This window comes from Macrotis lagotis, chromosome 4 (genome assembly GCF_037893015.1).
Source record: "Macrotis lagotis isolate mMagLag1 chromosome 4, bilby.v1.9.chrom.fasta, whole genome shotgun sequence".
NCBI classification, from domain to species: domain Eukaryota; kingdom Metazoa; phylum Chordata; class Mammalia; order Peramelemorphia; family Peramelidae; genus Macrotis; species Macrotis lagotis.
The window spans coordinates 89,564,938-89,579,242 of NC_133661.1; the positions used below are offsets into that span (position 1 = coordinate 89,564,938).

The 14,305-nt window shown below is 35.1% G+C and overlaps 1 protein-coding gene across 13 annotated transcripts in view; it reads right to left on the reverse strand.

The window, feature by feature from the left end:
• Positions 1-14,305, reverse strand: part of TACC2 (transforming acidic coiled-coil containing protein 2) — a 295,485-nt gene that overhangs the window by 153,754 nt on the left and 127,426 nt on the right. For all 13 annotated transcript variants that reach the window (XM_074233463.1, XM_074233458.1, XM_074233462.1 and 10 more), the window contains one exon: positions 1,322-1,447. In XM_074233463.1, coding sequence (XP_074089564.1) covers positions 1,322-1,447 — 126 coding nt within the window. The remainder of the gene's footprint in view (positions 1-1,321; positions 1,448-14,305) is intronic.

Consider the following 14,305-nt stretch of genomic DNA (forward strand, 5'->3'; position numbering starts at 1 on the left):
GAAGGGATCTCAAATTTGGTATGTTGAAAGCAGAACTTGTTATTTTCCCCCAAATAAGCTGATCTCTCCTTTAAACTTGCCTATTTCTCTTGAGAGTACTAGTAGCCTCCTGTTCACCCAGATTTTTGTTTTTGGAGCAATCTTAACTCTTCCTTCTTCCTCACTCCAAACTCCCATGTCCACTCCACCAAATGAAATCAGTTGCCAATTAATTCTACATCCATTAGATCTGTCATGTGTATTCCCTTCTCCTCATTCACAAGTCATTACTCTAGTTCAGGACCATAACACTTCTCTGGACTACTGCAACAACCTCATAACCAATCTCTCAGATTAGTTTCTCACCTCTCCGGTCTATCCTCCATACAGCTTTATTTTCTTATGTTGTTTCATTTCCCTCAAACAGGTCCTCAGGTATAGAGGTATCACAGTTCAATTGGGGACTGTTCCATCATTGCTAATCTTATTATTGATGATAAGATAAGACTGCTATAAAATGCTACAAGATCTGTTCCATTTCATATCTATTTGTTATCCTCACAATTTTATCTAGAAACAAATGAGATAATCTGCTTAGATAGGTCTTATGTCAAAGTTTCTACAAGTCAATTTTTTCTCATTTACTTATTGCTACTTATGAGGTGACTGTCATCTTCCATCATCATCCTCTATTATGTTTTACAAATGAGCTTTTATTATAAACTATAATTGTTTTTGGCTGACATGTCTCTCTTGGCAAGAAGATCAAAGGTTTTCTTGGTGAGGCAGTTTCAGGGTCTTTTGACTTCCTCACTATGCTGATTTGTTTTATAACAGTTAAACTTCTCTAAGAAATGGCGATAAGCCAAGTCACTGATGTTAAATTTTCACAAATTCTCAGTTTTCAAAGTCATTAACTTCTTTAAGTAGGTAATGTGATCTCACCCAATGTTTCTTTCAGTATAATGAGAATAATACACACATTATCTACACACAAAGTTGATGCAAAGAAAGCTCTTTGTCAAACTATAAAACATTATATTAACATAAGCTCTTAGCTAAGTCTTTATCTTCAGAGGAATTTGCCTTTTACTACAGCCCTTGAAGACCACAATGGAATGAATCTCTAATAATGTATTTTTAGATACTAGTTAAAAATAGAGAGGGTACTGTTTCTGGGCAGAGAAACTGTTCCTGCACCCTCACATTAGACCACATTGAAGGCTATCTCCACATATTTAATAACAACAATCTCTTGAACTAGCACAGCTAAGGTATAGATAGAATAGAAGGAGTTATGGCCACACATCATTCAGATCTTGTAAGCAGACTTTAACCGTACCTGGAAGCAGTCAACTCAGCAGTATCCAGGTCTGTAACATCACGACAAGGAGAAGAAGCAGCTACAGGTTTCCCCGGTGGATCAACAGATGCTGTTGGATGGATGACATCGCCTAATACAGGATAACTGGAAAAACAGGGAGAAGAGAAGGGAAGAGGAGCAAAAAGTGAAAACTTAGATTTTTATTTGTTTGGATTCAATCATGTCAGAATCTGATTCCATTTTGGGGTTTTCTTGGCAGAGAGACTAGAGTGGTTTGCCATTTCCTTCTTCAGCTCATTTTACAGATGAGGAAACTGAAACAAATAGGGTGAAGTGACTTGCCCAGTGTAACACTGCTAATAAATGTCTGAGGCTGAATTTGATCTCAGAAAGGTGAGTCTTCCTGACTCCAGGTCTGGCCCTGTATCCATCCAACTGCCTCTCAAATTTTGTTATGCTTTTGTTTTTATTTTTGTAGATAGATAGCTATATTTGCTACTAATTAAAGGTAACAGTCCTTTTAACCAGCATTTTATCCCAATCTAAAAAGGTCTATATAGAAACCTCCCATAGACATATAAAAGTTCTTTCAATGTGTCAGTGATTAATGAAACCCTTTTGAATTTACTCCAGTGCCTTCTTGCCTTATAATGAATTTCATTTGACTGTGGAGTTCTGATGTGTGTTGACTTGCTTTAAAATGATCTCAAGTCAAATCATAATCAAGTATAGCACACTAGACTCCATTTGGGATTTTTTTCTAAGGCTACATCTAGTCAAAGTGTTAATCTGCTGCCTTTGCAGCTATGCAGAACCTTGCACTTTATAACATACAGAAGTAATGGGACTTATCCTAAGTCACGTAGGTTATAAAGTAGTTAAACCAGAATTCAAAATCAAGACTTCTGATGCAAAATTCAAAACTTTGCCCAGAAAGAATAAATGTGAAAGAGCTTTAATCACATTGAGAGCACAACAAATTGAGGCAATATTAATAGTGTTGCTGCTGGTATTGTTAACATGGTATTTGTGAGGAAATAAAAAGTCTTGAAAATTAAGAACAAACAAGAGGGGGAGAACAAGAGTTGAGTAATGGCCCCCGTAATTCCCTGTTAAATCATAATTTGGGAAATGCTGAACCAGAATGGTCAAAACTATGGAAATTGAGTTCAAGTTTAAATAAAAACAAAAGCAATACCTGGTTTATTGAAACACAGAAACTACTAAAGTTCTGGACAAAGTCTCCCGTGCTTTCTCTCTTATTATTATTATTATTACTACTTTAACACTAAGCTGATGTAGACTTCTTGTTCTAAACTAGAGAACAATACAGCAATACTGTCTTTAGCCAGCAGCAATGGTGAAAATTGGTTAACTAAGATGAATTTTCCAAATAAACAGAATAATTTGTGTTAAATATCAAAATATTGTCTTTTCCAGTTTTTAAAGGCAATCTTTACAAGGAGTATTATACATACTTTCCTGCCTTCTAAAACAATGCACATATTTAATGTGCATTAACCTTTTCTCAATATATAAAATCGAAGATTTTGAGCTGGGAGGGGCAATAAAGGTCATCTACCCTAATTCTCTCATTTTGAAAATGGGGAAGCTTTAATCCCAAGAGATTGAATGACTCAGGGCCACCATTACAACCATTAGTTCCTACCCTGGATTATAAAATATTTATCTGTTTGTTTCTTCCTTTGCTTCCATTTATTCTTTCTTCTACTGGTATTCAGCTCTTCTTTTTATAATTTATACCTTCTAATTTGCTGGGGGGTTGAGAAATCTAAGTAGCATTATTAAAGTTATTTATAAATTAATAGTCAGTAAACTCTAAATAATAGATTAAGAAGTTTTATAGCAGAATAAAATGTGCAAGTTTTAGGATCTATCTAGTTTATGGGCAATGAGATAGACTGGTGTTCAGAGCACAGACTTAGTGTCAAGAAGACCTGAGTTCAAATTCTGCCTGAGATACTTACTGACTATTGTGTACCCTAGTCAAGATACTTAATTTTTCTCATCTTCAATTTCCTTATCTATAAATTGGGGGTAATTGTAACACCAACCTTTCTTGGTTGTGAGGATGATAAAGGTTAACACATGAAAAGTCCTTTACAAACTTTAAAATTTTATATAAGCATGAGTTATTATATTGCAATTTTTGTATCTACAACTCAGAGGATTATTACTTAAATTTTGAACCTTGACACCATTCTCACCCTATTCAGATATGATCTCTCTCCCTCCTCTGAATGTCAGGCCACTTTGTAAATCTCTCTAATCATGGTTACTACCTTCCTTCTTTGTACTGCCATTATTTGTGTATATACGCCTTATCTTCACATTAAAAAATGACATTCCTAGGGGGCAGCTAGTTGGTACAGCACTGGCCCTGGAGTCAGGAGGACCTGAGTTCAAATCCGACATCAGACATTTAATAATTGTCTAGTTGTGTGACCTTGGGAAAGTCACAACCCCATTGCCTTAAATAAATAAAATTTCAAAAAATAGCATTCCTGAGGGGAGTGAATGTACTTTACTTTTCTTTCATTCATTCGGTGAACCACTTATTAAGTACCCATTAACTAGACAACATTGTGTCAAGTATTGGTTCTTTAAAACCTATAAATGATATTTGTATACAGAATACGTGCTGAATAAATGCTTATTGAATTATATCATTGCCTCCTTATTCAATTCAACCATACCCAAAAATCATCTCTTCCTGGAGATAAGACATCATTCTGCCCCTAGTCAGCAATAATCTTTGCCCTCTGTTACCTCAAAAAGCATATGGTTTTCATCTTGTAGGCTTTTATCATTCATTAAAAATCTATCTCAGGAGTGGTTAGGTGGCGCAGTGGATAGAGCACCGGCCCTGGAGTCAGTAATACCCGAGTTAAAATCCAGCCTCAAACACTTAATAATTACCTAGCTGTGTGGCCTTGGGCAAGCCACTTAACCCCATTTACCTTGCAAAAAAAACCTAAAAATAATAAAATAAAAAATAAAACAAAAATCTATCTCAGATTTTAGTTGATTATCAGCAAGCAATTTATTAATCTCTCTCAACCTTAATTTTCTCATCTGTAAAATGGAGGAAATAATACTACCTATCCCATAAAATTGTCAGTATCAAATGAGATGGCATGGAAAGTTATGGATAAATGTTAGCTATTATTGGATCTTTGCTCTTCCCTCAGCACTTAATGTTCTACAAATAGTAGGTTCTAAATCAGTGGTCTCAGAAGTTGATCCCCAGATGACTGAGGCCTAGATGATAAGTGAGTTGTTATTATAACATTTCTTTCCTGATGAAATATATTCAGGAAGTAACAACAGTAAATCCACTCCTACAGATATCTGCTAAATTCTGTTGATGGCTGTGAGGTTAATGTGACTAAAGTATTTTTTCTCCACCCCCCCCAAAAGAAATCCATCACAATTTCACAATCAGCTGCTGAAAAACAGCTGCAAGCAGCCTACTGTAAGCCAAATTGGGCATCCTAGGGGTTCAGCTCACATGTGGAATGTTATCAAAATGAAGCTTTTATCAACAAGGACTTTCCCAAAGAGGCTTTGGTGTCACTAAGATCTCAGAGAGAGTTTCTAAAACCCATACTTGAGCATAAAATGACATTTTTTCAAAACCTTTTAAGACAAGAATATCACAAACTGATCTACAAAAATGGGAGAGATTCAGTCCCACACTTTTCATGCCTGTTAAGTGTTAACTTGAAAAAAAATTCATCATGATTTTTTTTGGCAGGGATTGGTGCTGAAACTGTGATTTTTGTTGATATTGGGAACTCCTAGTGAACAAATACTCTTTGCCAATGAACACAAGCAACTTAAGAGGCTTGGATATCTGGTGGAGGCACTGAGAAGTGATATAATTTGTTCAGGGTCTGTTACCAGTATGGGACAGAGATCTGGACATTTCAACCCAGATCTATTCAAAGGTAGATTACATCTACATTTGGTGATGTTCTGAAACAATAGAAAACACTACTAACATCTAGAACAATTGCAGGCATCTTTTTTAAGATTCTGTTCTAAGAATTCAGACAGTGATCACATTTCTCCATGAAGACCAGACACCCGTGTGCTTATTTTAGATGTGGCTTCCCAGACTCTCATACAAGCACAAGTGTGGTTGGTGTTGACACTGAGGGTGAGACAATTACAGCTTCTTCCCTGTTAGGTTTCTTATGTCACTCAAAATCATTGTTTTCAATAAATAATAATAATAGCTCCTTGTATTTATAGTGTTTCGTATAGATTACAATTCTGGGAACAATCCTGTGAATCTGATGCTAGAGATCACAGCATTTCAGAGTTGTCGGACACCTAAGGAGGCACCCTATCCAACCGAAAGAATCCCTTCTAAATCTCTGAGAAGCGGTCATCTAATCTTTGCTTGAAAATTCCAAGGAAGGAGAATCTCCTTCCCTACTTAAGACAAACCATTCTACTCTTGGAGAGCTCTAACTTTTAGGAAGTTTTTTTCCTCTCTTTCGGATTTCCAACCATGGTTCTTAATGTTGTTCTTTGATGTCAAGGGGAACAATTCTAATCATTCCAACATATAGTTCAGTCATTTTCAATTAAGTCTGACTCTTCACGACCTCAATTAGGTCTTGGTAAAGATTTTGGAGTGGTTTACAATTGTCTTCTTCAGATGAGAAAATTGAGACAAACTAGAATAAGCGACTTGCCCAGGGATACAAAGCTAGTAAATGCCTGAGGCCAGATTTGAGACTTGAGCTCTTAAAGGTTGAGTACTCAATCCACTAAACCACCAAGCTGGATAACCATTAATGACTACTCTCTGAATCCAGACATTCAACCATCTCCAAATCCAACTAATTATGTTATCTACCTTGTCCACATCTCTCTGTATTTTCTATGAGAATAACATGAACTAGCAAATATATTGCTAAAATCTGAATTAAATCCATTCACTGTTTTCCTTTAATCTACCTGTTTACTTTTTAAAAAAAAAGAATAAAAAGGAAAACTAGACTGAATGAAAGCATTATTTCTTTTCTCTGAGGTTCACTGACCATCCTATTAGTAATATTTTCTCTTTTCCACTCCTATTCCCACCCTCAATCAGAAAATCAAAGTCAAATTCTTTGACTTCTAGTTTGTAATTTCTATTCTCTTTTCTTTTTTGAAAATCAAGGCAACAATTACATATTTCCATCATTTTTTTTAAAGATCAAGAATCTAAATCCAGAGATAAAAAGAAAATTGCCCAAGAATCCACAGGAAGCCAGTATTAGAATAAAGACTCAAAGCTAGGTTTCCTGACAAGCTAGATTCAATGACAGCTAGGAAAGTTAAGTAATGATGTGCTTGTCTTGTGAAAATAAAGTAGTTTAGTTCAAATTCAACTATGGACCTTGTTCTGTCTAGGACACAAGCTACATACTCCCTCAAGCTTCTAGGGAAAACTACCTTTCTTTAAAAAAATAAAATCATAAAACATTAGAACTGCAAGAGACCCTTGAGACTATCTAGGCAGCTAGGTGGCACAGTATGTTGAGAGCTGGGCCTGGACTCAGGAAGACCTCAGTTCAAATTCAGCCTCTGACATTTACTACCTTTGTATCCCTGGGCAAGTCACCTAATCTCTGTTTGCCTCAGTTTCCTCATCTATAAAATAAGAATATTATTTTAATGTCCATGTTATAAGAACCAAATGAAATAATATTTGTTATGTTTGAAAGTCACCTAACCTGTTTGCCTCAGTTTCCCCATCTGTAAAATAAGAACATTATTTTATTCTCCATGATATGAGGACCCAATGAAATATTTGTTGTGTTTAAGACAGTGTTTGGCTTATAGTAAGTGTCATTTACATTTTTAACTCACATATTCTATATAATATTAATTCCATATTAATATAATATTCTATATCTATATATCTATAGAAGTCCTAATTCTTTGATTTTTGGAGATTAGGAAGGGGAGGATCAGTCATGCTGACAATCAGTGACCAAAATGAGTCAAAAATCCTGGTTTATAAACTCTATACCATATTGCTTCAATCTTGTGCCTTCCCTCTAAACATCTTTGAAGAATTTTCTTAGGAAGTGGTTGACTGCATATCACATAAAGAATTTCACATCTTTTTTAGTCAATGAGTAGGTAACTTCACTTTATACTTTAAGGAACTCAGTAATGCAAAGTCAGTCATGGGAGTACAGTGGAGACAGAATTCAAACCTAAACTAACTGCCTTTTGGGGGCACATGAGCATACCTAAGAACTCTCGAAGCATGGCATGCCTGAAAGGAAGCATTTTCAGGATGGAATATGAAATCACTGGTTTTCTCATTCTTGTCTATTAGCCTATACACACTTGCATTCTGCTCCCTAATGAGATCAGGGAATTGGAGTCTCAGAGAAGCCGTATTTTCAAATTGAATATATTCCTGATGGCTGCACCTTAAAGGAGATGACCACAAGGTACAGTCAGAATTCTGCTTAAGTTAATTTTATTTTGGTGTCTGATCTTGCCCTCTTTGGGCAATGAAGTAGCTTAGCGGATACAATGCCAGGAACAAAATCAGCAAGGCTCATCATCTTGAATTAAAATCTGACCTCAAACACTTACTAGTTTTGTGACCTTCAACAAGTCACTTAACCTTGTTTGCCTCAGTTTCTTCATCTATAAAATGAGCTGGATAAGGAAATGGCAAACTGCTCCAATATCTTTGCCAAGAAAATCCCAAAGGGTCATAACTGAAATGATTGAACAATAACAAAATTTCCCTTCAAGTTAAACATCAGCAGAAAGTCCAATATAATCAAGTAAAGTTGAAGTCAAATGAACAGAGAAAAGAAAGCCAAAGCAGTTAAAATAGAAAAGTTCCTTCACTATATAGGAAAACAAATTGAAAGAGGACCCTGCTATTCTGAACAACTTCTAGATTTTGGAGTTCTAGACCCCACATTGTCATCAATTTGTGCTAAATCTTGTCCAAATTGTCTTGCCTCTCTAGGTTTCAGTTTCCCCTTTTGAGGGAAAGAACATTAAGAGCTCTTAATTGCTCAGTTCTTTCATCTAAACTTCTGTGGTTTATGAGATGTGGTGATTTAAGGGTATTTTAGTATGGTACCAAGAAAGATACACATATGGTTTAACCCAAGAGGTTAAGGAAAAAAGATCTTATTACCTTGGTTATAACCATGTTAAGACTGGTGTGTCATAGATTATTAGACTGTTACAAATTAGAGATCATATAATCTAATTTCTTCATTTTACAAAGAAGGTAACTGAGGTCCCAGAGACTTGTCCATAATTCTTGATAGAAAATCATAAAACAATAAAATGTTAAATCTGGAAAGATCATCAGAAGTCAGTCACTCAATCCAAACTCCACATTTTACATATGAAGTAACCAAGGCCTGTAGTTAACTTAGTCAAGCTCACACTGGAAAGATAAAAGACTAAAGGTTAGAACTTTGGGGAAAGAGCTAAGGGTCACATGACTTTTTTCTGTCCTAGGTCACTGGATGTACTTGAGAAAAAAAATCACTTTATTTCTCAATATACCATTTAAAAAAAGGATCCTACTATTGTCAAGGCTTTCAGGATTAATAGGAGCCACATGCATGAATATTTATTCAGTTTTTTGTGGCATGTCGAAAGAGAAGATGTTTCAGAAATGAAAAGAACAGAACTGATCTGAATCGAAATCATATTCTCCCCAAATCTTTCTTAAACAAAACACAATACAGTCAATAATCACCCTGTTAGAGAACAACACAAATAATAAAGACAGAAGATTGATGGAGACAAAAGTATATAAACCAGCAATTTAAAATGAAAAAAAGCATTTTAATTATGAAGTAAATAAAAAAGTAACAGAATAACATGCAATTGCTTATCAGTTTATAGTTGTAAATTTGCTTCAAAAAATTTCATTTTAAGTGTAAAATTTATATTTGAAAAGATGCTATATTTGGAACGTGATATTTCTTTAGAGAAACAATTTGCAACTACAGCAACTGTTTTCTTTTATAAAAGGACAAATAGACATATTGTAACAGCATAAACCCCATTGGGTTCCAAGAATAAACTCCATAGACAATCCTATTGACAGTTGAACAAAGTGGTACACTATAACTGAATAATGTATTGATTGAATTATGAAATAACTAATTAATCTCAGTCCCTCTCACACCTCACATTTCACTGTTTAATACATTTCAATTCCTATACTATACAATATAAGCTATTAGCTACTGGTAGTTGTGTCTTATTTTCTGTTACTAAACTATATCTTACCCCCCAAAATTGTATCTCTTTTAACTTTTATGATAAATATTGTATAATCTCAAAACCTTTAACCTAGCATAGTAAATACTGTACAATCTCAAAAAACTAATACTTTCAAAAATAATGTCTCTATAAAAGGGTTTGAAAGTATGTTCAATATACTGCTAAGGTTTACATTTCTATTAAAAACAATTAAACAAAAAAATCATGAAAGAAGAAAATGTTTCTTGCCTCCAGGTCTATTTATCTGTTTCTAAATTCAAGTTATGAAATTTATGAATAAGCATGAATGAATACTTTTTTTAAATATATAGCATAAAAGAAAACAAGGACAGATTTATCAAAAGTCACTTCCCCACCATAAGTTTCTGCTTTCAGGTTAAAACCAGTTTTAGAAATCTTTAGAATGTAATTATGCAGAGAAGTAATTAGATAAGAATGAGAAGAAATTCCTAAAGATTCACAAACCCTTAGAGTTAGAAGGGATCTTTTGAAAAAACATGGAATAACAAGGGGGTCTGGTTTTGAAACTCAACTAAAAAGACTACATATGTGATCTTGGGCAAATTTCCTAGGCTCTCTGGCTTCAGTTACCCTATCTGTAAAAAAGACAGGAATTAAACTCTAAGTTCCCTTCAAGATTCTTTGATCAATCTTTAATTTTCTATATTTAAGGCAACTGAGATCCAGAGAGACGTAATTAATATCCGCTTACTCTAACCAAACAAAATATTTAGTTTTTCTTACCTCACTGTGTTAGCTCCTCAAAATCTATAAGCAGCTTCAGTAGCCCACAGCTCTTCCTGATACTTTGGGCTGTTCTCCATCATTTCTAGCCAGTCACTTAGACATGTTAAAAAAAAATTTAAGCACTAGATAGGTCTTACTACCTAGTAGTGGCATGCCTATTTCAAGCCATCAAACAAATATTTCCTTTTCCAATCCCTTATCTCCAGGGCGAAGAAACTTATCTGCTCCTCATATTTTCCCATCTTTACAATCGTTTTGTGTACCCCTTAAGCCCATTCAATGGATCCTTCAGCAATTATTTTTTTTCTGTTCACAATTCTCAGACCCTATGCTATTAGCTGAAGGCCTGAGACCTCACAAACAAGATGGGTGAGAAGGTATAAACAGCTGAGGTCAGATTGCAAACAAAAAAACCAAAACCGAAATCATGTCCATTAGATTCAAAAGGGCAATGAGGAGTACTGGACCAGAAGTAGTGGCAAAACTGTGGAGCTGTAACTAAGATAAAACCACCATTATTTAACCAGGAAAAGAAATTTAGAGGATACATGGCACCAAACTGAAATGAGTTTCTTCCACTGATTACCTGGCCCTCCCTTCAACCTTCTCCTTTTGTAATTTACTGTATCATCAGAAGCAGTAGTGACGGTCTTAGGTCTTATTCCACCTTAAATAGCATATAATCTTCCTGGCATTCTAGGATATGCTTCTGCTCCCAGCAGCCACATCCCTCTGTCCTACTGATTACTAGTTATGGCTCTAAGTGGGAACACAAGAAAGGGAAAAGGAACGTAAACATGAAAGTTATTTCATACCCATACTCCACTTTTTGTAAAAAAAAAAAATACAGGAAGTATGTTGCTGTTGTTTATTTTATGTCATTTCAGGCATTTCTCATAGCATAGTAATATTCCACTACATTAACAAATACATATTTTGCTTATTCATTTCCCAAATCTTTGACCATCTATTTTGTTTCCAAATCTTTACAATTACAAAAGCAAAAAACATTGCTATGGATATTTATGAGAGACCTTGCTTTCTGCCTTGGACTTTCTTTGATAATATGTCTAGTAGTGCAATCTATGGCTCAAAGGGTATGGATAGTCTAGTCATTTTTGTACAATTCCAAATTGCTTTCAGGAATGACTGAACCAATTCCTCTCAGGTTTTCATTCATATGCTTCCTGTCAACTCCATTCTGTACTACTAAAGTTGATTAGTGAAGTTGATGTGGGACTTTATATTTATTTGCATTAAATTTCATCTTAATGGATCTGAGCTATTATTTTAACATATACCTTTCAGAGAGGATCCTGAGGCTATCATTTATCACATCCTTCCTAGTTTAATGTTAATGAAAATCTGACAAGCAGGCCAACTAGCCTTTCATACAAATAAGTGATAAAAATATTATCTAGAAGCCAGGCCCTACAGTAGTTCTATTAGAGATACTAACATGAAAAATTCAATACAATCAATGTTTATTAAGCTTCCATATCTGAAGTACCATGCTAGACTGGAGGAAGGCAAAGAGAAAAAAGACATAGTCAAAGATCCTCCCTTCAAGGAACTTATTGTCTAAAGGGGTAAGGATGAAAGGGAGAATCCGATATTTATACTAATTAATAGTATACAGAGTATAATAAAGTCAAGAGACTTTTGAGAAAGGAGAGATCATTTTCTAGAGTCAAAGAAAGCTGGAGGAGCCTGGGCCTTGATAGACACTGATCTATTAATCTCCACTCATTGGGATCAGTTGTTCAACCAGTTCTCATATTTATGTTAAACATAAGAACACAATGATCATAGAATCAGCAGTCTATTCCCAGATCAATAAAAGATGCTAAAGATGAGAATCTTAGTATTATTAATCTTAAAGAAAACTGTGTTTCCCTAGCCAATTTATGATGCTTTGTTATAGTGGGATGGAGGCACTGAAATCCAAGAATCCAAGAAAATCTAAGAACTTCATTCTAGACAACAATCATACTATGATACAGAAGTTTAAAAGTAACTACAATGGAGAACTCAGCAGCAGTGCTGGAAAGAGGCAGGAGACGCTTGGACTCAAATCCTCCCTATATTTACTAGTCATGTGGAAATGGCAAACCACTCTACTGTTTTTGTCAAGGAAACCCAAATGGGATCATGAAGAGTAGGACCTGACTTCAATAACTACACAGCAACAAACTATGGACAAATTCTTTCATCTTTCTGACTCTGTTTCCTCATCTATAAAATGGTACTGCTTGTCCTATACATGAGACACATAGAGTGTCTATAAAAAACACTTTGTAAATTTTATAGAGTGCTATGTAAAAGTGTTATTGTCTAATTAATTTATTCAATACATCCACTATATTTAACAAATAAGGAAACTGAGGCCTGAGAAAAGAAAGTGGAAAAATAAAATCAAATAACTAGTTGTTGACAGAACAAGATCTTAACTCATGGGCCAGGAAATTTTGTTTTTGCTGGAATTGCTTACTATTGACACTGACAATTTTTTTTGCAAGGCAAATGGGGTTAAGTGTCTTGCCCAAGGCCACACAGCTAGGTAATTAGTAAGTGTCTGAGGCTGGATTTGAACTCAGGGACTCCTGACTCCAGGGCCGATGCTCTATCCACTGAGCCACCTAGCCACCCCAATGAAACTGACATTTTAATAATACTCTTTAATTTTGCTCTTTGGGTAACTTAGTCATATATAAGATGGAAAAATTGGCCAAGTTCCTAGCCTTATAATAAAAAAGTAGATTTGAATATTATACAAGGTGTCTCAAAATAGGGCAGTCTTAAGCTCTAAAGAGGTTTCTTATACTAAGACTTTTGGAAAACTGAATTTACTAATAGACTACTATTTAATACATACTCATATTGTAATAGGAATCTGCCAATAGGAGTTAGAACAATCTTTCTCCTCTACTTTATCTCACTCCACCTGCAAGATGGCTTGGGAATTCAAAAGTATACGTAGGATGCACAAACCCAGAATTGCCAGGTTATCTACCATATCAAAGTAAAGTCAGTATGGACCCAAGTGGTTGGGAAATGGATGCCATGCCAGATACATAGTGCTTGTACTTCATTAAGAGGCAAAAACAAGAGCCTAGCACTGAACAAAGATCTATGCTCATGTGTAGAACGGAGCAAAGGAGTCACTCTTTGGCCCCAGTCACACTGATCCATAAGAAGCCAAGGAAGGATGTCATACTGAATGTTATACAAACCAAAGGAGGCACAATTGGAAGTGGGGTTTGCTGGGATGGACTTGCTATTGTCAACAAATCTATCATAATATTTAATACTATTGTTATCTCCAGGAACTGAGGTTCATTCTCACACAAGTGAGATTCTAATGCTCCTGGGGGGATCCAGAGGAGTGGCAGGAGATTGCAAGACTATAACTAGACAACATCTTCTCAAATTGAACCTGATCCTTTAGAGTTCAGGATCTGACACAGATATGTTATATCACTGATTCCCTTCCAGGCTCAGCTCAAGTGTCAGGTTCTTCCAGTTCCCCTGTTATTAGTGGGTCTTCCCCTTTGTTTTTCACACTAAATATAATGTATCTGTGTTTATTTTTGGCAATGGAAATTTCCTAAAGGAGAATATAAACTTCAAGAGGGCAAGGACTGCTTTGGTTTTGTCTTTAAATATTCTCAACACCTTGCACAAAGGAGGTTCTAATAAATGTTTTGCTTAATAGTTTTGAAGAAGGAGAAAGGTATCTACTACAGTCTTAGGAAGAAGACCTTCAGGAAAAGAGAGACATCATAAGAGAAGTGGAATCAGGAATGAGAGTCTATTAGTGAATCTTATTTTCTTTTTAATATTTAATAAAATTGACAAACCAAATGCTGAAATAATTATAAAATATCAATAAATAACAACTCAGCTAGATACAATACAATGTACTTTCTTCAGAACATTCTTGTAATATAA